The sequence below is a fragment of the Hesperophylax consimilis genome, chromosome 26 (genome assembly GCF_061612785.1).
Source record: "Hesperophylax consimilis isolate HC1 chromosome 26, BYU_Hcon_1.0, whole genome shotgun sequence".
Taxonomy (NCBI): Eukaryota; Metazoa; Arthropoda; class Insecta; order Trichoptera; family Limnephilidae; genus Hesperophylax; species Hesperophylax consimilis.
Window position 1 is genome coordinate 4,528,341 of NC_142861.1, and position 25,842 is coordinate 4,554,182.

At 35.6% G+C, this 25,842-nt stretch overlaps 1 protein-coding gene across 5 annotated transcripts in view; it reads left to right on the forward strand.

The window, feature by feature from the left end:
• Positions 1 to 25,842, forward strand: part of gzl (godzilla E3 ubiquitin protein ligase) — a 65,559-nt gene that overhangs the window by 23,204 nt on the left and 16,513 nt on the right. For 4 of the 5 annotated variants that reach the window (XM_089647058.1, XM_089647062.1, XM_089647059.1 and 1 more), the window contains exons 3-8: positions 11,695 to 11,867; positions 13,385 to 13,476; positions 15,692 to 15,794; positions 17,632 to 17,740; positions 20,853 to 21,027; positions 23,161 to 23,351. In XM_089647058.1, coding sequence (XP_089503184.1) covers positions 11,695 to 11,867; positions 13,385 to 13,476; positions 15,692 to 15,794; positions 17,632 to 17,740; positions 20,853 to 21,027; positions 23,161 to 23,351 — 843 coding nt within the window. The remainder of the gene's footprint in view (positions 1 to 11,694; positions 11,868 to 13,384; positions 13,477 to 15,691; positions 15,795 to 17,631; positions 17,741 to 20,852; positions 21,028 to 23,160; positions 23,352 to 25,842) is intronic. The other variant, XM_089647061.1, reaches the window with a different exon arrangement.

Below are 25,842 nucleotides of genomic sequence, written 5' to 3' on the forward strand. Positions count from 1 at the left end.
GCCTTCATTGTATATGGGATGTTTCTGTGAATAATATTTTCATATGTTGGTATTCCTGATAATACAGAAATGGGGATAGAAGAGACATTATTACCATTTAATAAAAATCATGAATTAGGTAGGTACTATTTTAGCAGAACTCTGGAAATAAAATAAAATTAAATAAGGGTATTTAGGCAAGTTTTTTTAGATAATTTTTGAATGCTTATATGGCAAAAAAACACCCAACCTATCCTAACCTAACCTTACCTATATTAATTTAACCTAACATATACTAAACCTAACCTTAAAAAAAATATATAAATTTATTTAAAAAACATGCCTAAATACCTTTATTTTATTTCCAGAGTTCTGCCAAAATAGTACCTACCTAATATGCATAGATTAAATGGTAATAAAGTCTCTTATAGCTACTTGTGTAGTATCAAGAATACCAACTTAAGAACATGTCTTATGGCTGTAATCCGTAACAACGAAAGTGAATTTTCATTATTGTTAATAAAAAATTAGAACGCTAAAATTAAAAATTTCCCAAATCTAGATGGAACGTTCCAGACTATTCCGAACATTCAAAAATGTTCCGGGATGTTCTGGAATGTTGTGGAATGCTCACGAATACTCTTGAATGTTCTAGAAATTTCTAGAGGGTGAAATTCCAGCCCTTTTATCTTCTGAAGCACGCCCTTCAGGTAAAAATGAGAACCTTCTTCATAGATCGGGGATAGAGGGCTACCACACCATATAACTCCCTTGATCGTACCGGAACTCGTTTCTGAGTTTTAGCTGCATTCACATTGTACAATTACTTTTATATTGAAGATTGGTGAGAATCATGAGTGAGAATATAATGTCATTTCTCGGCATGTTTTAGCTTTGATCAAATTGTCGGTAGTAGCCTGCGGACTACCGGCTGTAATGTAGGTATCATGCGTTGCTGATGTTTTTTCCTCTTTTTCAGCACCAACACATAACATTCTAATTACGTCCATGTGTCCATATGTAATATTAATAAAATGATTTACATTAAGTAATAGATTTAAACTATTCATTCTTATCCAACTTAAAAATGACAGCACTGGAGTAAGAGGGATTCTTTAGCACCGTAAGTGAAGGGTTTTATTGAAAATAATCATTCAGGTGCCAATGTCCCGCCCTGTTGGGAACAAGGCTCAGATACCTGGGAAGACACATTGTAGAAACAGAAGACATAGCCACATATCCAATGACAACCCTGGTAAACTTTATAAAAGGGACTGGATTACTGATGAGGTAAAATGGGAGATAGTACAATGGGGCTTATGGCCTAAGTGCTCACGGGAACCTTACGTCAACCGTCTCCTGTACTAAAATAAATAAATAATAATCATCACTGTTATCGAAAGATAGCATTTCCTAGGAATGAATTTACATATTCTAGTTCAAACCGTCATTAAAGATAACAAAATAATTAAAGATTATCATTGTATGTATCCTTTAATTAATAAATTATGAAACATCTCAGTGTTCATTTTAAGCATTGTGAGTAATCATTAAAATATTTATTATAATAATAATAATATTTGGATGATTTGTATAGCGCCGTTTTTGTGCAAAATCACCTCAAGGGCGCTGTACAAATACATAATACATTATTCATCTTGTTTAAAAAAATATATTATGTGAATACCGTACAAGAGTCCTTCGTACATTTACTCCCGTTTTCAAGGCATCATGTCTCGTATCACGGCGCTTTACCCCTCGACCTCAGGCCTCCGTAGTCCAGGGGTAAAGCTTTCAACTAGCAAGCCAAAGGTCGCGGGTACAAATCCCTGCATGCGCAAGTAAATTTTATTAGTGTTATTTCACAATTTATTCATTTAAAATAATATATAAGATACGTGCGACACGTTTCAGAGTGGAATTGAAACGTTGCTTGAAATGGTTTTAGCCGTGTTTAATGACCAGTTCTGAATAGCCAGGTACTCCCCCGCCTTTCTCTTACCTATCTCCTTACCCTCTCCACAACCTTCAGCCTCTCACATACCCCAATTGGGATGCTATAGTCCACTGGCTCCAGACGGTTGGGAAAACTCTAGTGTAACTAATAATTTGGCTTCCCACTGTATATAAAACATATTTTTATCTTATCCTAACCTGGTCTAACCTTCGTCTCAAGTCATTATCATCATCACTTACGTTACTGAGAAATTACCTTGGGCTATTAAAAAAAAAATTGTCTTTTAATCTTTAAATTAATTAAGGGATATAAATTTAATACCTAAAAATGCACCTTCATGTTTGCAAACAAACACTTAGTGATTGTGAGATTTGATTTTTAAATCAGTTAATTAAATCAAGAAGGGTCAATGTCGTACGCATTTCAATACATGCTTCTAAGACATACTTGTGGCCATATATTATCATATTTAATAACCGATAACGATAAGATAAAATTCATTGTTGTTTTATCAATGATAATGCCGTGCGCAGTAGGGCCCAGTTGCTCGTGCCGTCCTTAATGGATTGTTTCAATTAAAAAAAATAATAACAATAATTGTTTCTAGTTTATTAACTACTATCAATTATAGTAAATAAATAACTTAAGTTATTGGTTTGTGTATATTTCAGTATCTAGTGAACATTCCTAGTAGTGTTTGTGATTTTAATGGAACATGAATTTATCAGTTTTTGAATAAATTCTTTTTGTGGTTTACTATTGTGTATCAGTAATTTAGTGCTTAAAGAGATAGAAATTTCTAACGTGATTAAATTAGTTGTTATATATTGCAGTGGTTTTGATTTAGAAATGTTTTTTGAATAGTAGTTACTCACTGAGCTATTTTCTGTGATTAGAATGTTATTTGAATATTTGCTACTCTTTGAGTGAAATTATGTGAATAGATGTTACTCATTGAGTGAAATCATGTGGATAGATGTTACTCATTGAGTGAAATCATGTGAATCGATGTTACTCATTGAGTGAAATCATGTGAATAGATGTTACTCATTGAGTGAAATCATGTGAATAGATGTTACTCGTTGAGTGAAATCATGTGAATAGATGTTACTCATTGAGTGAAATCATGTAAATCGATGTTACTCATTGAGTGAAAACATGTGAATAGATGTTACTCGTTGAGTGAAATCATGTGAATAGATGTTACCCATTGAGTGAAATCATGTTAATAGATGTTACTCATTGAGTGAAATCATGTGAATAGATTTTACTCATTGAGTGAAATCATGTGAATCGATGTTACTCATTGAGTGACATGATGTGATAGATGTTACTCATTGAGTGAAATCATGTGAATAGATGTTACTCATTGAGTGAAATCATGTGAATAGATGTTACTCATTGAGTGAAATCATGTGAATAGATGTTACTCATCGAGTGAAATCGACGGCTTTAATTATTATTAAATTGTTTCCGTATATTATTATATAAACTTTGTAATTTGTATAAACAATACATAAAATGTCTAATATTATATTAAATTGATATTATTAAATCAATTTATTAGCTTAGTCAGTTTTTAAACTAATCTGTTCTCATTTCTTGGCGCTGTCTCAATTATTAATAGCTGTCATTAATAATGATTCCGATCCTTTGAATAGATTTTCACATGGACGAGCAGATTTATGAGGTGGCGCACTGTTCAAAATGTAGTTATATTGTAATCATGTCAGTCCGTTCTCCCAAAGGTCGGTATGTAATCGACAGAGATGTGCAAAATGGGTACCCAAAACCATTTGAAATGCAAAATGGAAATGGGTCAAAACTTTTCCATTTGAAAATGCAAAATGGTTTTTAGAAAAGTATTCCAAATGCAAAATGCAAAATACCAATTTTCAATGTGCATTGAAAATGCAAAATGGTTTCTCAGGTCAAACAATTAAAATAAATATAGAATTTTTGAAAACAATTTTGTGATTTAATAATGGACATCAATGTAGAACAAACATATTACATGATGGTAAATCCAAAAACACCACGACTACAGATTATGAAACCACAAAAAATTTGCGCGGGACTAATGTTGCCAACGTAAAAACATAGAAACTGCTATCTAACATTTAATATTATAGTGTCATGGCCCCATGTTCAGTATTTGAATCAGTATTTTTTGTAATGGTATCACTCAATTGCCAGGGCTCCTACCAGGGAGCAACTTGACAAATATAAATTATCTCTCATAGCGAGGTTGAGGACCGACTGATATTTGGGGCTTATGAAAAAAAATGAGTGGAGATAGTAGGAAGAATGTTGCAAAAAAGCATTTAAAATGTAAAATGCATTGAGAAAAGCATTTAAAATGCAAAATGGAAAATTCCCATTTTGCATTTTGCATTTCCATTTGAAATGGATTTATTTGAAATAAAGCACATCTCTGGTAATCGACATAAACCAAATGCTGTAAGACCCTGCGCAGACGGTTGGGAGCTGTTGGGACTCTTGTGCGGTATTCACATAGTAAAATTATGTAACAATGTTGCAAGCAGATTGGCAGTCATTTGTAACACCTATTACAGGTGCTGGATGATGCAAATAATTCAGCCAAAACATTGTGGAAGGTCGAGTGTCGAATTAATAAATAAATCATAATTACATAGTAACAGAGAATGGGCACAACTACATAACTTAACTATTTCACCAGCTGTGGTGTTTCTAAAAAAATAGATTAATGACTAGTTCAGGTCAAGGGCAATAATATTTACGAGGCATTTAAAATTGAACCATTTACTTCATGGTTGATTGAATTTGATCATACAAATTTGTGAATTAAAGTAAATTCTAAATTATTAGTGGTTTCTTTTAACGTCTTGTGTGCCACCATAATATCATAGGCACACTTGGTACTTTTTGGTTCTAGAACATTTAGCACGCTGTCTGTCTCTCTTACCCTTCAGTGGAGGTTCGTGCAAAGAGGCAGGTGAGGCTGTGCCTCCCTAAAATACATACACGAGAAAAGGAGAAATAATACATTTATCCATACATCCAAAATATAATATTACCAATTTATACAATTGCACAAGCCTTAAAGTTAAATAAAAAAGTTGATTTTTATTTTTTCAAAATCTTAAATCTCCAAAAGTGCTTCACCGATTGCTATGAAATTTTGACACAACCTTGTATTTGAATATGCCTGTTTTTTATATATCTATATTATATAGAAATCACCTGTGACAGGTAAAAACATGCTTTTTTGAAAAACAGCTCCATCTGTTGGAAAACATACTTTTTTGAAAATCAGCGCCATCATTATTTGTCTAAATGCACGGACATACTGTGTCACAGCAACGCGTGGCGGGGTACAGTTAGTTATATTTTTTTTTTACTTCTACCATCATATACACGGTGTCCGGAAACTCGTAGTACAAGCGGGAAACTGGAGAATCTACACCACATGGGGAACCCAAAAAAACATAAAGTTTTTTGATTTGAGCATTTTCAAAAAAAAAAAAAAAACCAAAAAAAAATATTTTTCGGCTATTTTAGGGTTAAAGTTTTTTCTGGTGTTTAGGGTTGAATAACAGATGTTTTAACCCTGCAGAGCAGAAATATTTTATGATTACACTGGGTTAAATGAAGGGTGATTTCAAAATAATGCTTCAAATCCGAGTTTCTTCATTTGTTTTACTTTCAAATAGTTTTAATTAGTTGGGTACTTTGATCTTCAGTAATAATTTATAAGAATTTGATTAAAAAAAAAAAAAAAAATCAACTTCAAACTCGATTTACTCGATAACGAAAGCTCAAATAAAAAAAATATATACTACAAAATCGACTCCAAATGTGATGTAGATTCACCAGTTTCCCGCTTGTACTACGAGTTTCCGGACACCCTGTATAGAATCACCTCCCGAAGTTTGTGCACTTTATACACACCCTGTATAAACATAAATCTTATGAAATACTTTGTTGGTTTCCAAACTGCACCCATTACAAACTTTTTTCTAGTTTGTATTTCAAAGAATTACACATGGAAGAATTATATTGAACATAAACCTTATTTTTTGTGTTGAATGGAAACATTTTTCTAACTACCAAAATATAATTAACAGAAAGGGTTTGTAATAATACTGTATTACAAATTTAGAAAGTGGCGTTTCCTTAAAAAACTTTGTTTTATAGAATCGTCAAAATCTAAATGTAAGGACCACTGCAATATAATAATATTAAAACAGGTGCATGAAGAAATTGTTATTATTTTTAAAACTTTAAAAGTTAAATTAAACCATAATTAAAAGTGCTTCAAAAATGTCTCCCGTTGTTGTAGTTAACCTTTTACAGGTGTTCAGAATGGTGGACGTCCAAGCGTATGTTAGTAAAATTATTGTTACCTATCATCATCGTCAGTGTTTGTCTTTTCACTGCCGGATAAAGGCATCCTCGAGCTTTCTCCATTACTCTCAGTTTGTGCTTTACCACATTATTTTATCTCTGATTATGTCGATTGGTACCTCTGCCCCGAGTTATTGGATAACCAACACCTTTGCCATTGGTCACCCCACGTGGTTCGCTACGGTCCGTGATTTAGTAGGGATGCCCGGGTTCATGGGGTGAGATTTGATCTAGAGGTTATAGCGACAGATGCATCTGGCCACTTACTGCGTAACGGGCCGGATCGAGAGAAACTGGTTAAGGGAGATCTTTTGACCTCTCCAGCCAGACTCTCTCGATCCATCGCTGTTGGAGGGATGAATTCATACGTCGGTCACTTTATACACACTGACTTGACCAGATTCCTACCCACCCCTCATCTTTTCCCCTTCCTTCCCTTCCTTCCCTTCCTTAAAAAGACCCTCCACAACAGAATCAACAAAACGGGGACCTTTCAAATATAAAAAAAAATCAAAATGGCGCTGATTGACCATTTGATGAGAATGTAACCAACTAACTAACTAACAGGGGTAGGCAGAGAGGACGGACCGCCAAACAACTCGGTCTTGGCACACACTTCTTGCCTCATTCACATTCATACATACTCTTCTATTGTTCTGACTCTTGACTCTTGTTCTGATTCACTTGGTCGTGCCATGTCTTCCTCGGGCGTCCCCGACATCTGCTACCATTCACATTTGCATCGTATATTCCACTCCTCTCTCTGTCCAGCCATTGAACATGCCCGAACCATCTAAGCGTCCCTTTCTTGATCTTACTCATTACGCTTACATCAACCTTGCACTCTTTGCGGATCTCCACATTCTTCACACGATCATACATGGTTTTACCACACATACACCAGGGATCTCATTTCAACAGCATTCAATCTACTTGATGAGAATGTTACATTCAAATTTCTGCAAATCACTCCTACCCTAGTTTAATAGCCGTGCTATAGAATAAAAAGAACACTAGAAATGATTTTCATATAGATTTGAATGGAAACCAATGTCGCCACTGACAGCTTTGGCTCCAGCCCATTGTAATGTCCTTTAATTAAATGACTAGCATTTAGATTCAATGTGTATGTCAGGGGTGCTCAAACTTGAACTGCTGGCGATCTACCTCAATATTATTAGATTCCAATCGATCGACTCTGAGAGGCTGCAAGTATGTGTGATGCAGGATTGTCGTCTATATAGGTAGGGCGTATCGTGGCGCAGGTATAAGTGTATATATAGGGACGTTGCACAATTGCATGGCCACGAATCCACATAGAATTTGGAGGAACGACAGAAATTAGTTCGCAATATGCATTTTTTTTAGTCAAGGTAGGTGGAGGTCTGCACTAAAAAGTCAATAAAAAAACTTATATTTATCTAAAATTGCAAGTTTATTGGTTCTTACAAAAAAACAAACGAGTTCTAGTTTCTAAATATAACTAAATAATGTCTTTGGATGTTGAAGCGTGGCACTGCATGTCCTCAGCATAATTTTCATACGATGGTACGTAATTACCGAGTGCTAATCGCAAGCACGATGACATATGTTCGTCAGTTAGTCGATTGCGATATTTTGACATAATTATCTTCATTTCAGAAAATGCAGACTCGCACAAGTAAGTTGACCCAAACATTGCCGTCAACTGAAGGGCGATTTGCCTTAGATTCGGATATTTATCTTCAGATATAAAATACCAGAATTTTGTCTCAGATGCTGTGGCTATGAGATGTATATCTGATATTATCTGGAATGTTCCAGGACACTCCGTTATGTAACTCAGTTCGCTATAAGCTACAAATAAATAATAAAAAAGAAGGCATGAAAAATGGGAAATTTTTCTCGAGATCGACTCAAAAAGCACTCGCGATCGACCGGTCGATCGCGATCGACCGTTTGAGCACCCCTGGTGTATGTGAATGGTAGGAGACTTGAATGATTTAAAGTCGGTTCGTCTAGATTAAAAGGATGTTTATTTACTGTAAGAATTATAAAAGTAATGTTGCTGGACTGACGTCCTTTACTGTTAAGGCTCCCTAATGGAGTCACCTACCTACGATCGGCTAGGTTCGGGAACTACTCGGAACCATTCGGATTCTGCCTTGCTTATTGCTTGCTGCACACTAGCTCTACCGGTCGTAAAATACAATAAATAACCGACATATTACACCCATTTAGCATGCGCTCTGTCTCTCTTAAACTTGCCTGCCATTGTATTTCACTTTTCTATTTGAATTTTATAATGAAGTTGAAACACAGTTATGCATGTGAAATTTAAGCAGAGAATGGTCAGACTTTTGGATCATGAAACACACATGCCATTTCTTGTGTTCTTCTTTATTCTTTGGCCGTGTATCTAGTATGAAAGAGACGGCATGAGCGAGCGAGAAGAAGGGACTATAAAACAAACAAACGAGTGAACGGTTGTCCAAAATCTCTTCTTCGTCACTTCATTCGAGATAATACATTTTGTCAATTACAGTCATTTTATTTTATTATATCAGACTTGATTATTGCGCCATCCCAATCCTCAGAATAATATTAATATAAGTTCTTCGCTTCGCCGATAGAGATGAGAATAGCACCTCTGGCTGAGGGAACCAAATCTCTGTGGCGGGATTAGTCAAATATGCAACTAACAGTATGATTGTATTATGAACGAGAAGATGGAAAAATAATGTAGAGTAGTAAACTAGATTAAGAAAATTAGATGGTTTGGACATGTTCAGTGGCTGGACAGAGAGAGGAATGGATGGAAGACAACATGGAAATACGATGGCTCATGTATCGAGGCTCTATAGAAGCTCAAGTAAATGTGGCTTCCAAGAAACTGGGCGTCTTGTATAGGGCTAGCAGATTCTTCAATAGTGACTAGCTGCAAACCCTACACAAATCTCAAGTACGCCCAACAATTGAATTTGGGAGCCACCTCTGGGCTGGAGCCCCACAATACTTAATAAACCTACTTGATTCTCCATTGTTAATAGACCGATTGCTATCTCTAATGCACAGATGCAATGTGGGCATTTGAATGGAGCTTGCTCAAATGAGTTAGCAGCATTGATCCCCGGTACAAAATCGATGCATACGACCAGAACACGTGCCGCTTCTTAGACTAGTTTTTGTGTAAGACAGCCCTCGTATGTGCAACTATCTACCGGTATCTGTTTTTCCTCCTTCATATAATCAGGACCTCTTCAAGACCCGCATTAATAAATTCCTTTCTACAGCCCCTACCTTAAACCGTCTCACAACGCTGCCCAACCGGGTGGCGACATAGCTCCCCTGCTTTTACAGAGAAACGCGCTTTTGTGAAGTATCCAGTAATATTATGATTGCGCTCTAATAAATTCTATCTTCTATTCAATCTTACCCCTTTGCATATCTCATCCCATGTTCATAGTTTAGCCAAGCGTCTCATAATAATAGTTATTTTTCTATTCAACATTGTCATTGCTTATTTAATTTATAAATATGTGTTCATTGTAATAAATCTTAACATTATCGCTTATCCGTGTATATTTTATATTGCGCTAAGTATTATTCCCATTGCTTTTTTGTATTGTTTGCAACCTTTGCATAAAAATAATGTTTAAATAATAATAGTTAGGTTTTTTTCTAGTTTTATTGTTCATTGTTCTTTTTATTATTAGTTATTTTCTCCTTGCAATATTGCTATGTATTATGAAATGGCAAGGTTAAAATTATCTCTAAATAGTATAAAATAAAGTCGCTATCCGCGTCTGACTGCTTGTGCGCTTAGTTCTTCTAAACTACGCAACGGATATTGGTAGGGTTTTCACTATCATTTAGAGAATTTCTTCCGGAAGGTTTACATATATAACACATGCATATTGTATTTATAGAAAGTAGAGAAAACATTAGAAAAATAAATAAACATTGGATATGTTTATCCGAGACACTATCTAGGTTACAAACCAATTTCATTAGAAACTTTGTGATTATTTAAAAAGCTAGCGCTCTTGAGGTGATTTTACACAAAAATGGCGCTAAGCAAATCATCCAAATATTATTATCATTATTATTAGCTGCCAAAAATATTGTAAAAATTAGTTGCAAGATTATATTGTTACTTCTGAATTTGAAATATGAGATTGACAAATATGATCAAATACGACCGGTCAGTGGTTGAGTGGGCATAGCGCTTGGGTCTCACCCGAGCGTCGCGTGTTCGATTCCTCGGCTGGCTAAGTCCTCCATCACAACACAAGCAACATTTTCGGCTTTCTGTGGTGGTAGTAGGAGATTTTCAAACATTGTTGGGTTATCCGTGACCCGGGAATGTTTGTCTTTCTTTATTAAAAAAAAAAAAAAAAGATTTTTAATAAATAGGTCCCAATGGTTAAGACGCCTTTCCCTTAAGACACGTGATCCTGGGTTCTCTTTCATGTTTCATTTAGTTTTCTAAGTATTATCTTTTTGTTCAATATCATTAGACTATAGATGAATGGATGCTTCTTCATCCCTTATTATCACATTTCCAATTGCTTTGGAAGCTTTGCATTCCCAACAACTCCGTGTGTCTCTGTTAATAGTGCTACTAGTTGCCTCTGTGATTTTCTATCATAAATAATAGAAACAAGGGAGAATGAATCGTTATTAGTATGAAACTGCGCTTCAAAGTGTCGCCAACATCGTTCACCCGTGATACTACTGCAATCGCATCAACGCACGGCGGCGCCCCTTCTTTGTTTTTACCTGCACACCAAATGCATAACTTTCATTTGGTCATAATTTTTATTTAGTCCAGTTTTGTTGGAGGTCGCGGGTTCAAATTCCGACTTGCGCAAGTATATTTTATTGGATTATTTTTGTTTTATTTCACAACTTATAAAGATTCCACAGTGAAAGATACTCTCAGTTTCAAGATCACAATTCAGAATTGAAACGTTGCTTGAAATGGCTTTAGCCGTATTTGGTAACCAGATCTGAATAGCCAGGTACTTCCCCACCTTCTTCTTCCCCATCTCCTTCTTCTCCCCATTACTTTCATCCTCACAATATACCCCAGTTGGAAATGTCATAGTCTCACTGGCTCAAGAAGGTTGTGAGCAGTTGGCACTCTTGTACGGTTTCACATAAAAATTTAAAAAAAGCTCTGTGACTGTCGGCACGTTTCCTTGCCATATCTCCATTGTTTCTATTATTTTTGACTTTTTATCGTTAATTTTTTTTATTGTTAAGCTTTATATAACCGTCCATACTGTACGGTTATTAAGAGCTTTAAACACTAGAAAACATTATTATTATTGTTGTAGAATCTACCGCACTAGACTTAACGATTGTGTTTCATTATTTATTTGCAGATTGAGGAGGAATATACGGACATGCCCGCCCGCTTCGGAGGGGTTATCGCCCCGGAGGGTCTGCGCGCCTTTGTGATTGCCGGTTTCCCCAAAGACGGGTGCTCCGCGTTATCCCCCCGCCCCACACCCTCCACGCCCAACTTCACCGGCAAGTGGGTGGTATTGCTCGCAAGGTAACACAGTTCTCAGTTTTAAACCTTCAAGTTTTGCCAGACATATTGACATAAGATTACTTATTTAACTCCTTAACCTTGACTTTTTGTCAAACCTAACCTGACCTAACCCTCCCACTGCAGATTTACCTAACTTTTATTTTTACCAGAGTTTGACCTAGACTACTTGCCAGACATTGGCATATATTGACTTGTATATATAACCACCTAGACCTCTTGCCGGACATTGGCATAGACTGACTTGTTGAATAACCACCTAGACTTCTTGTCGAACATTGGCATAGACTGACTTGTTGAACATCAACCTAGATCTCTTACCGAACATTGGCATAGACCGACTTGTTTAATATCCACCAATACCTCTTGTCAAATATTGGCACAGACTGACTTGTTGAACATCTACGTAGACCTCTTGCCATACATTGGCATAGACTGACTTGTTGAACAACCATATAAACCTCTTGCCAGACATTGGAATATAGAAAACATCATAAAGAATAGGTTAGGTTAAGACAGGTTTATTGTTTGTTTTCTATTTCTTTACTTTTCTTCAATGTTCTGTTTTGTTACTGTTCTGTTTGTCAAACAAGCCTATATCCAACATTGTCAAAACCGAAATTATGCACATTTACTTACCAAATGCATAATTTCTAATCTGCGCACTAAATTTTTAACAATCTCTGTGTTTTATATTCTGCATATCAGTAGCGGCCAGTGCTCCCGCAGAGCGCCGAACAACCTACAAAATTTCCTACATGGCCAATGACAATATGAAACTCAGTTCGGTTATAACATCTCACAAAGATCTCATAGAATAGCATGCATAACTTGCAGAGTGATTGTGCCTATGTTCGTAGCATTTTCGATTGCGATCCAGAATTTTACTACTTTGTTTGCATATTCTGTGAACAGTCGAAAGCGTGGGTACATACAATTCTTTTCCAATATTAGCATATCGCGGACGGTGCCCAAACTTTTACCACCACATCGGAAGGAACGATTTGTTCAGTAGCATGTTTGATGGGAAAGCGTATGTGTCATATTGTCTTCAATTTAACATCTACTCTTGTTCAACTAATGTTCTGATTACAGCTTTCTTCGACACAAAATCCAACATGTCGTTATGATATTAGTTTGCAGTATGTCGATGTCGATGTCGAGTATGTCGAGGGAGAAGTCCCCAGATCTGGGGGTTTTGATTTTTCAGGGGATAAAGCAAGTTTTTTTTGGAAAATGTAAGAAATCTAATGAATTTTGAGCATTACTATAATAATATATTTTGTACAGTGGTCAGATCTCAATAAAAGGGTCATAGAGATTATTACGAGACAAAAGTAGCGGGGAGTAGTTAGAGAGTTTTGATCACCGTCTGCCACTGTTCAGAATCCTGCATTTTTTTTTTCAAGGTTTTTCTGTTATCAGTAAATACACACACATTATTTTCTTATCCAAGGTTCAAACGCCGCTTTGTATTTAAATTTGTGCAGTGAATATTGATAACTGCATTCTGATTACAGGTACAATTGCAACTTTGAGATGAAGGTGAGGAATGCGCAAGCTGCCGGGTACGATGGAGTCATTGTGCATAATGTCAACTCCAGTGAACTTGGTAAGCAATCTTTTACTTTTATTTACAACATCATTCCGCCTGCATAAAAGCCAACCCAAAGCTTATCATAAATGGAGGGCGCTGCAATTGTTTTAATGACCTTGAAAAGGTGGAATTAGTCAAATATCTGGGTATTTTAATAGATGATTCTTTGACCTGGAGAGTACACATTGAAAATACGGCCAAACGAATACGCAAACTAATTTTCTTCTTGAAAGATATACGCAACATTGTTGATAAGAAAACCATTTAAATTGTGTACTATGCTTTGTGCCATTCAATTATCAGGTATGGAATACTAAGCTGGGGCGGTGCAGCCAAGACTATACTAGATCCGTTAGCCAAGGCACAAAAGGCTGTAATAAGAGTGATGGATAAAAAACCTTTTATGTATCCATCGGCACTCTTATTTAAGGAAACAAAATTATTAGACGTAAGACAGATTTATATACAGGGTTTTCCAATAAGAGGTGTTATTTTGATATTCAAAGAAACTTTTCCCGTAAAAGATCAATGGTTTCGTTGCTTGTGTGGCACGTAGCGCCGTCTTGTTGAAAGTAAACGTTGTCCAGATGAATACCATCCAATTCGGGCCATAAAAAATCATTAATCATCTCTCGAAAGCGCAATCCATTCATCGTAACTGTTGCTCCAGCCTCATTTTAGAAAAAGTAAGGTCCAATGACTCCGCCGGACCATAAACCGTACCAAACAGTCACATGTTGAGGATAGAGAGACTTTTAAACCAAAACTCTTGGCTTTTCCGAGTCCCAGATGCGACAATTTGGCTTGTTGACGAAGCCACCGAGGTGGAAATGGGCCTCTTCACTCAGGATGATTTGCATTTGATTCACTCGAGTGAATTTTAATAATTTCAAGGTGTTGTTGAAGCGTGTATCGTTCCATTTTTATTAATGGCGTAGTTTCTACTTGTCAAATGTCAAAAAATGACAGCTTCAAAAGTAACATCTACCGAAATAGCGGGCTATTCAAAATAACACCTCTTTTTGGAAAACCCTGTACATGCACTCATTATGCACTATACGAACAATCCCAAGCTTCATAGTCTTGTAGATCACAGTGACACAACAATACTAAGATCAGAACAAAGGATGATAGTACCAAAAATGAACACATCGTTTGGACAACGTGTCCATGTATTCCTGACTCCTAAGGTGTATAATGGGTTCAAGCAGCAATGCAGTAAGATTAAAACAGGCCCTCTTCAAAAGCAAATTACCGTATGGCTCATAGAATGTGGCAGAATGAAATCGGAAAGCTTCCTGAAACAAATTATTGTCTGACTGAAGAAAGACCATTAAGTGAATTCATTCAGACTTTATCCATATTATTGTATATATATTTATTATTTTTGTTTTTGTGTTACCATTTGTATAACGATATATGTACAACATTGTATAATTGTTTTTATATTTCATTTTATTTATTTTTATATTTTCTTATTTATGTTACCATCATAATACGGGCATTTGCCTAGTTTGGGGTATTAATAAAAAAATGGTTTTAAATAGCAACATCAAGATGGTTTAAAGGAAAAAGCATGTAACTGTAAGAAGGCACTATCTATCTTCTTTTACATAAATATAAATGTAAATGTTTGTTTGTTCAAAAACTTAATTCTACAAATGTTCTTCAAATTCGAATACGCATGTGCTTTTATGTACCCATATTGTATAGATGCCACCCAGTGACAGTTAAAAACATGCTTTTTTTTTTTAAATAGCGCCATCTGTTGGACGTAAAAGCAACATATTGTTTCTCTGTCTGCACAGACAGACTGGGCCACAGTAACACGTGGATGGGTGCAGCTAGTTATTAATAATAATGAGCAAGCAGCTTTCTGCACATTTCTGCATTTGGCATACTTTACTTATTTTTATTTCACAAATTACTCATTTAAAATAATATATAATAAATTTGCGGCACATTCCAGAGTAAAAGATACTCTCAAATATCGCCCTGGTGTAACACTACCATTCAGAATTGAAACGTTGCTTGAAATGGCTTTAGTCGTGTTTGGTGACCAGATCTGAATAGCCAGATACTTCCCCACCTTCCTCCTCACCTTCCCCTCTCCAGTACCTTCAGCCTCACAACATACCCCAATTGGGGATGCCATGGTCTCACTGGCTCGAGACGGTTGGGAGCAGTTGAGACTTGACAGAAAATTACTGATTATGTGTTCATTTTCCAGAGGTCATGTCGGCAAAGAATTCCGATGGCATCATCATTCCATCAGTGTTCGTATCTGAAGACACCGGTCTAATTATGGAGAGCAGTTATCAGTACATGAATGGGTGAGTCCTTTTTTCCTGACTTAACTTCATCCCTTTGTAACAAACCTATGACTCATACGTGTTGTCATTCCTCTGCCTATTTAAATCTATCACAAACAAATCTCTCATCGCCACCCACTCCTTAATGACCACATCATAAGTCTCGCGTAATCTTTTTATTCGGGCATTCCAACCCATACGAACCCTTCCATTAATTGTCTCGCCCAATACGATGCAAATGCCAAAACCCAGTATAAAAAAACCCAAACAAATCCTACGTAAATTACCCCCCCTAATTGCAGCCATGTTTATTGCAAAAAAAAATTTTCACAAAAAAAACTAAAAATTATCTTCCTACAACCAATTCTAAACTCATGATGTAAGAGAAAGGGGCCTTTTTGGCCCGGAGCTCTGTAGGCCATTATTTCAAAAACTCATTGCTACGCCAAAAACCGGACAAGTGTCCAATTAGCGAAAGTGACGAATTACAGTGGAAACATTTAAAATAATATGCTAAAAATGAAAACAGGTATTTCGTAAAAATCAAACAAACGATGCTATCGATCTTTCGTAAAACATGACTTTTGTGTATACCGGAGTGCTAATATAAAAAATTGCATTGATGTTGTAGCCGAAAACGTTTTTTTTTCTTTTAAAATTCGATATTTTGTATCCATTTTCAGGAAATCAAACTGAAATTTCCTGAAAATCTTTGTACAAAAATAAAAATTCTAGAAAAAAATATGAGTCATTTTAGAATACATTAATAATGTCAAAATTTTCAATCTTAGCACTCTATATCACTCACAAGTCACGAGCCACCACTGGTCATGTTTACTCTTGCGAGAAGACTCCATTTTAAAGTTATTCAAACAAAAAACATGGCAGAACTATAGAATTTTATTTTGGCCTTTTAATTAGTAAAAATAATGGTGGTGGAGTAGCAAATATTGTCAGTTTGTGATTTTATTCATGTGGACTGTAATCAATATTTGAGCTATTGTGAAGCTGTGGTTAACAGTTAGAATTGGAAAGGGATTCTGACTTATCCCTGGTGTTTGGTATACGTCTTGTTGCAAATCGATATTATGGCCTTGAGGGACACTGCACAAGCTTCCGTAATAGAATTAAACGCACTGAGGGAGCTCTTAACATGCTGCTCACTGCCAAGGTTTTCTTAACAGACTGGTAATGTGTGATAAATTCTTGCAGTGTCACTGATGTAGGTATGTACTCCACACTGTCAGACAGGGACAGGCAATAGGGAATTCTCGTGCATTTTGTAAATAATTTATTTCAATAAAGATAATTATTTTATTATGTGCCTCTTTTTTTTTAAAAGCATTTTCAATTTTTGTAGTTGTTTTAAAAATTGCGTGCTATTTCGGCTCTGAAAACGGTCATGCGCCATCTTGACCGCTACGTCACAAGTGCTACGTCACACCTTTGCCGCCGCTGCCGCCATCGGTTTGCAGGATCTACTCGGGCCGGTCAACAGTGACGTCATCGTTCGCCCTTGAACGCTTGATCAATCACCGGGCGTTTTTAGCTGCATTGAAATATTTCGTTCACGCCTGTTTTTAAAGTCATTATAACTTTAATAAATGATTTTTGAAAATTATAAAAACTATGTATTCTTGTGTCTGAAGTGTTTCTACATATGAATAATTTATAATAAATGATTTTTTGGTGTGAAGAGAATTCCCTATTGGATGGAGGAATGCAGTACCATATAATTGTTAAAGGGAGAATCATATAGTTGCGTCAACAGACGGATTATAGTAGTTATTTGATTGCTGAGAGAGTACTGTGACATCTGAATTTGTTTGTATTATTTTTTAATTACTGTATTTTGCAGGTATTTCGTTGTTATCAACGGAGACCTGCCGTTCAATATCAACACCCACCTGCTGCTGCCCTTCGCAATAGTGGTTGGCCTCTGTCTCGTCATCATGACCATCTTTATGGTAACTGTCTCCATATTCTTTCAGATTCTGGTATGCTATGCTTTCTTTTCTTTATCGCTCTTTTGACAGACTGTCTTGAGAACTTTTGAACCAAAAGTTTATTATAATATTTAACATTTTAAAATTGCTAATCATCTCATCCTATGCCATCATTCAGATATTCCTAATTGTCGCACTTAAAAAATGTACTAAGGTTAGTATATTTACCATATTATTTAATTAACACACTTCCCGTGGGAAGGGAATTTTTTTTACCTTTTAAGCCAGTCCTACCATAATGGCCGAAAAGGCATTGTTGTCCGGTTATTTTTTATGTAAACATTTTACATCAATCTCTTTGTAAGGGTCCCAACTATATATACAGGGTTTTCCAATAAGAGGTGTTATTTTGAATAGCCCGCTATTTCGGTAGATGTTACTTTTGAAGCTGTCATTTTTTGACATTTGACAAGTAGAAACTACGCCATTAATAAAAATGGAACGATACACGCTTCAACAACGCATTGAAATGATTAAAATTCACTTGAGTGAATCAAATGCAAATCATCTTGAGTGATGAGGCCTATTTCCACCTCGGTGGCTTCGTCAACAAGCAAAATTGTCGCATCTGGGGCTTCGGAAAACCCAAGAGTTATTGTTGAAAAGCCTCTCTATCCTCAATGTGTGAGTTTGGTGCGGTTTATGGTCCGGCGGAGTCATTGGACCTTACTTTTTCGAAAATGAGGCTGAAGCAACAGTAACGGTGAATGGATTGCGCTATCGAGAGATGATTAATGATTTTTTAAGGCCGGAATTGGATGGTATTGATCTGGACAACGTTTACTTTCAACGAGACGGCGCTACGTGCCACACAATCAACGAAACCATTGATCTTTTACGATTGAATATCAAAATAACACCTCTTATTGGAAAACCCTGTATATGTATTTAAAAATGTGAACCAAGTCTTCCCCATCATCAAATTTTTGTCTTCTGTATGGAAGAATATTTTATTAAAATTAAACTATATTTAAGACAGTAGAATTGTCCGAACCGAATTTTAAACCTGTGGATGTGTTTTTTTTTTTTTTTTTCTGTAATGATCTGTAAAAATGAAAAAAAATTGTAAAAAAATATATACATTTTTTACAAATAAAACATCACTAAATGGCCCAACTCTTACATTAACTTCTGTTTATGGAGTCGTATTACAAAAGTAGGCTTTAATTTCTGACAATAATTTTATAGTTGGGGTGTGATGAGTGCAAAAAAAATCATTAAAATATATGTATTCTTTTCGAAGATATAGTTGTTATAATAGGACTCTTGTTTTTTCCCCCATGATTTGTGTTAATATAATTCCTCAAAATATTAATATGGAAACATATAAAACTGCTTACTTCGGTTTAAAGCCAATGAATCCATCTACATTTCCCCGTTTATCTCATATTTTTAGGTTCTATAAATTTGGCACATTATGGCAAGCAATCGCTCAAATGTTTTTGCAAACTTTCTATAATATGCCAGAAATCGCTCGAGTGGATAAGTCTTAGTTGAAAGTCACTAGTTATAAATCATAGTTGTAAGTCACTAGTAACAAATCTTAGTTGTAAGTTAGTAATAAATCTTAGTTGTAAGTCACTAGTAACAAATCTTAGTTGTAAGGTAATGTTATTAGTTATTAACCTCTCAGAAAAGGACTTTTATTAACTTTGTGTTCCTTTGCGAACTGTCAAAACGCGAAAATTTTTGTGTTATTCACGAGTTTTGTTAAAAGCTTCATAACTCACGTTTTGGGAAACGTAGCCTCATTCTAAAAAATGTTTTGGAAAGATTATGAAATTCACTATCGTATTGTTTTGTTATACGTAAATATTTGCGTGTCTAAATATACATTTTCTGAAAACGTCAAAAATATGTAAAAATCGCTGACCATTATTTCAAAGCTGTGAAAAATGTACTTTTTTCTGAGTATCATATAGAAATAACACTTTATATATTGAAGAAATATAATTAAAAACTATTAGTCACCTCAAAATATTAACCGTCCAAACTAAAATATTTTTATTATTGTAGAAAGCAATCACTTTGTGGTTTGACATATTTAATAAAATAAAATACTTTTTTGTTTTAAAACCACGATATTTATTAATTTAAGAACCGACCGGTTTCGCTTTACTTAAGCATCATCAGGGTACAAATTAATACTAAACAAGAAGTACATAATGTGTGTATATATATAACAAAATATAGAGGGAGACAACATGATACAAATATAAGCAACACAAAGACGGTCATAAAATACATTAACATAAGTGTACATTATATTACATTAATTAACATTAACATAAATTACTTATGTTAATGTATTTTATGACCGTCTTTGTGTTGCTTATATTTGTATCATGTTGTCTCCCTCTATATTTTGTTATATATATACACACATTATGTACTTCTTGTTTAGTATTAATTTGTACCCTGATGATGCTTAAGTAAAGCGAAACCGGTCGGTTCTTAAATTAATAAATATCGTGGTTTTAAAACAAAAAAGTATTTTATTTTATTAAAATATTTTTAATAAATTATTTAAAAACGCAATAAATTATGAACGAACAAGATGACAGTTTCAATCGACTCAGATAACGCACCTCTACATTCCATAGATATTCTTGAATGCAGACGCGTAGCGTTATTCATTATCGATACTCTGTTTTTTAAATCATGGCATTCCGTATACTAGTGATGGAAATAAATCGATTTTTGTAAAATCTCGCGCGTTTACGTGAAAAGACGTACTAATGTCTTGACCGCTATTATCATATTTACGTCTTTTGACGTTCTAATGTTCCGAGTGGTTAATCATAGGTTAAATAAATTAAGTTGTAAAGTACTCTTGGTACTAAGTACTCCTGGTAAAACGGTGCTGTGTAATAATTTATTATACTTATAATAAGTCCTTTGACGTTGCATTACCTCCATGGCTGTATGTGAATATTTTTTCATGTTCAGTATAACTCTTTACAAAAGAGCAGCACATCAATAGGCGACTTGTAGTTGCATCGCAGTCACGTAGCTTGTAAGTACCTCTGTGTATGAAGGGTTTAAACATCACCATTGACAATTTCCTTTTCAGGTCGTCAAGTGCATGAGGGACAGACGGCGGGCCAGGAGACACCGGCTATCCAACTCCGCTCTGAAGAAAATCCCTACCGTGAAGTTTGCCAAGGGTGACCCCTACGATATCTGCGCCATCTGCCTGGACGACTACGTGGAGGGAGACAAGCTTAGGGTGTTGCCGTGCTCCCATGGTAATAATACTTTAACCAAGGCAGAACACGTTGTCTGTCCTAAAATCTGACATAAATAGAAAACGTAAAATAGATGCAAATCGTGAAATGGACGCAAACTGTGAAATACGTATACGCAAATCGGGAAATAGATATAAACTGTGTGTGAAATAGATACAAATCGGGAAATATGTGCAAATCGTGAAATGGATGCAAACTGTGAAATGTGTGCAAATGGGAGAAATATATGGAAATTGTGAAATGGATGCAAACTGTGAAATATGTTCAAATCAGGAAATATAAGCAAATCATGAAATGGATTCAAATCGTGAAATGGATGCAAACCGTGAAATGTGTGCAAATCGGGAAATATAAGCAAATCATGAAATAGATTCAAATCGTGAAATAGATGCAAACCGTGAAATGTGTGCAAATCGGGAAATATAAGCAAATCATGAAATAGATTCAAATCGTGAAATAGATGCGAACCGTGAAATGTGTGCAAATCGGGAAATATAAGCAAATCATGAAATAGATTCAAATCGTGAAATAGATGCAAACCGTGAAATGTGTGCAAATCGGGAAATATAAGCAAATCATGAAATAGATTCAAATCTTGAAATAGATGCAAACCGTGAAATGTGTGCAAATCGGGAAATATAAGCAAATCATGAAATAGATTCAAATCGTGAAATGGATGCACCATCTCCAGGAAACCAAATTGTGAAAATAACTTTTACTTTACTTATAAGTTTTTTTTAAATTCTATACACCTTCAATTTTCTTTTACTGTACTAGCTTCCATGATTAAAGTGAATTTTAAACCACACGTCTGATTGATATGGCCATACCAATAAAGAACAGACAGCAAATTTTTACCGACATTCTATATAAGTTTCAGTCAATATTTCTAAATAAATCATTCATCCATTTATTTTTGGCCACCAAATAAAACTTTTTCCTAAACCCTAATGCACAGACGCAATATAGGTATGCTGAGTCTGTTATACAGACATTTCAATGGAGCCTGCTAAAGGGTGCTAACATTGAACCCTGTGCACATACGCTGAACTCAACGGACACAAGTGGAACACCCGTTCTCGGTTGATTTTAGTTTCATGAGAACAGGTCGTTTATTTTACTCGTTTTTGTCGTAAGTCGGCTCGCTTGTGGAACGAGCTACCGGCAATTGTTTTTCCTCCTTCATATAATCCGACCCTCTTCAAGATTCGCATTAACCACTCAGAACATTAGAACGTCAAAAGACGTAAATATGATAATAGCGGTCAAGACATTAGAACGTCTTTTCACGTAAACGCGCGAGATTTTACAAAAATCGATTTATTTCCATCACTAGTATACGGATTGCCATGATTTCAAAAACAGAGTATCGATAATGAATAACGCTACGCGTCTGTATTCAAGAATATCTATGGAATGTAGAGGTGCATTATCTAAGTCGATTGGATCTGTCATCTTGTTCGTTCATAATTTATTGCGTTTCTAAATAATTTATTAAAAATATTTTAGTTTGGACGGTTAATATTTTGAGGTGACTAATAGTTTTTAATTATATTTCTTCAATATATAAAGTGTTATTTCTTTATGATACTCAGAAAAAAGTACATTTTTCACAGCTTTGAAATAATGGTCAGCGATTTTTACATATTTTTGACGTTTTCAGAAAATGTATATTTAGAAACGCAAATATTTACGTATAACAAAACAATACGATAGTGAATTTCATAATCTTTCCAAAACATTTTTTAGAATGAGGCTACGTATCCCAAAACGTGAGTTATGAAGCTTTTAACAAAACTCGTGAATAACAAAAAAAATTTCACGTTTTGACAGTTCGCAAAGGAACACAAAGTAAATAAAAGTCTTTTTCTGAGAGGTTAACAAATCCATATCTACAACCTCTACTTTAACTTGCCTCACAACACTGCATAGACAGCGGCCCTCTTGTGAGGTGTCACATAAAAAAGAAATATATACACTTACTCAATCTTGAAATTAGATGTCGCCGATATAACCGTATAATCTTTTTTATTCCCCAAAATCAAATGGTGAGGTTTGTCACTATTCAAATTTTTTCTTGGAACCGATTGCTGTGTAAATCAGGTTAAACTAATCCGTCTTCTCCCATTTAAGCCTATCACTGTAAGTGCATCGATCCCTGGCTCACGAAGAACCGACGCGTGTGTCCGGTGTGCAAGCGGAAGGTGCTGGCCAGCGGCGAGAGGCGCGCACCGCCCCGCCAGAGGAACGACAGCAGCTCCGCTACCGACACTGACGATGACCGGGCGCCCCTAGTGTCCGGAACCCAGGGCAACAGGACCCAGGTAGGAGTGATAAGTTTTGCTTGTAATTAGGAGGCCGCTGTAAGACGAGAGGCAGTAACCCTCAGGGATTACGAAAAGGCTGTAAATAGCAACATTCCACTTCAAAAAGACTCGCCCAGGGCAACTGGACTCAGGTAGGAGTGGTGAAGTCTTGCCCGTAATTAGTAGGCCACTGTAACAGGACTCTGGATGAAGTCTTGCTTGTACAGTAGAACCCCGTTAATTCGAACCCCGATAATTCGAAAAAAACGCGTAATTCGAAATTTTCGCCAAAAAAATTTCCACACAAAAATTTTTTCATACAAAAATTTTTTTAATTCGAAATTCGTTAATTCGTAATTCGAAATTTATTTTTGTCCGCGCACGAAAATTTGATCGTGTAATTCGAAAAAATTTGATTTTTGCGAAAATAAATCATAATATTTCGTAAATCTGAATCTAAATGTCAGCCGTGGCGGTAAAACGCCGAAAAATGTATTTTTACGTGCTTATACATCGTCCTAATTAGTATTATTATTTTGTAAATCTGAATCGATTTACACTGGAATGTAAAACTTTTTCAAATTTATTTCGAATATCCGAGTTCGAAGGGCCGAGAAAATACGTTTTACGCGGATATATGTCGTAGTTTTACGAGTTTACACCAAATATCTGAATTTAAAGGGTCAGCCGCGACGAAACTCGGCTGCGAAATTTCGATTTACGAGTAATTGTATTGTATATTTACGAATTTATTTCGAATATTTGAATTTAAATGGCCCGCTGCGACGGAAATCGGCCGCGAAATCTCGATTTACGCGTAAATATATCGTATTTTTACGAATTTATTTAGAATATCTGAATTTTAAAGGGCCCGCCGTGACGGAAATCGGACGCGAAATTTCAATTTACGCGGAAATATACCGTATTTTTACTAACTTTACTTCGAATATCCGAGTTAAAAAATACGACCCGACGGAAATCGGCCGAAAAATTTCGATTCACGCCGAAATATGACATATTTTTACGAATTTACTTATAAATATCTGAACTTAAAAGGCCGGCCGCGACGAAAAACTGCCGATAAAATTCGATTTACGCGGAAATATTTTATATTTTTACGAATTTACATCAAATATCTGAATTTAAAGGGTCGGCAGCGACGGAAATCGGCCGCACATTTTCGATTTACACGGAAATATATTGTATTTTTGCGAATTTATTTCGAATATCTGAATTTAAAGAGCTGGCCGCGACGGAATATGGACGCGAATTCTCGTTCACGCGGAAATATATCATATTTTTGCGAATTTAAATTCTGATATTTGAAATAAAGGGCCGGCCGCGACGGAAAATTACTGCGAAATCACGATTTACTCGGAAATGTATTGTATTTTTACGAATATCTCAATTTAAAGGGTAGGCCGCGACCGAAATCGGCAGCGAAATCTCGATTTACGCGTAAATATATAGCATTTTTACGAATTTATTGCGAATATCTGAATTTAAATGGCCCGCCGCTACGGTAATCGGCTGCGAAAATAAAGAAATAATTGGTATTAATATGAATTTACAACTAAAATACCACCCGGATTTGAAGAGGCGGCCGAGAAAGTCGATTTTTGGCATATTTATTTATTTCATAAAATTTCGAATTACGTGGGAATTCGAAATTTGATTTTTGATGTCCCGTGGATTTTGAATTAACGAGGTTCTACTGTAATCAGTAGACCACTGTAACACGACTTGGGTATGAGTGATGAAGACTTGCTTGTAATCAGTAGACCACTGTAACACGACTCGGGCATGAGTGATTGCTTGTTATTAGTAGAGCATTGTAACAGGACTCAGGTGTACATAATCGATGAAATGAAATCAGTGAATACGAAAAGGATATCAAAAGAAGTAAGGCCAGCAGTCCACAATGGTGTGCTGACACGAACCCTGATGTATTGAAGTGAGGCATGGAACTGGTAGAGGAAGGATGATAGTAGCCTGAATGCTGTAGAGATAAGATCCCAGTGGCGTAAGTGTGCTAAAACCATATACGACCATATTACAAATGTATTCTGGAAAAAATCCAAGGCTGATCTAAGCGTGATAAATAAGAACAAGGAAGGGATCATAGTATAAAGAATACAAGAAATTCTGTGTTTCGCGATCCAATAGTCTGGTCATTTTTTTATTAACTTTTTAAGCAAAATTGTGTTTCATCACCTTTATGAAATTCAAAAGGGATGGCGATATACTATTTCAGGTAAGTGTAAGTGAGACAGAGCTCATGCTAAATGGATTAGAACCAAGAAGTACTAAGTCAGTGGCGATATAGGTTTCCATTCAAATCTATACGAAGCCATTTCTAGTGTTTTCCTTTATTCTGTGGCCATTTGTAGACGGTAATAAAAGTTATTACATATATCCGCCGAGTCTTTATTCACTGTATTCTTTGATGATCCAAATTATTGAGATGTAGCTGATCTTGTTGATGGATATGGATTATATAAGAGAAATC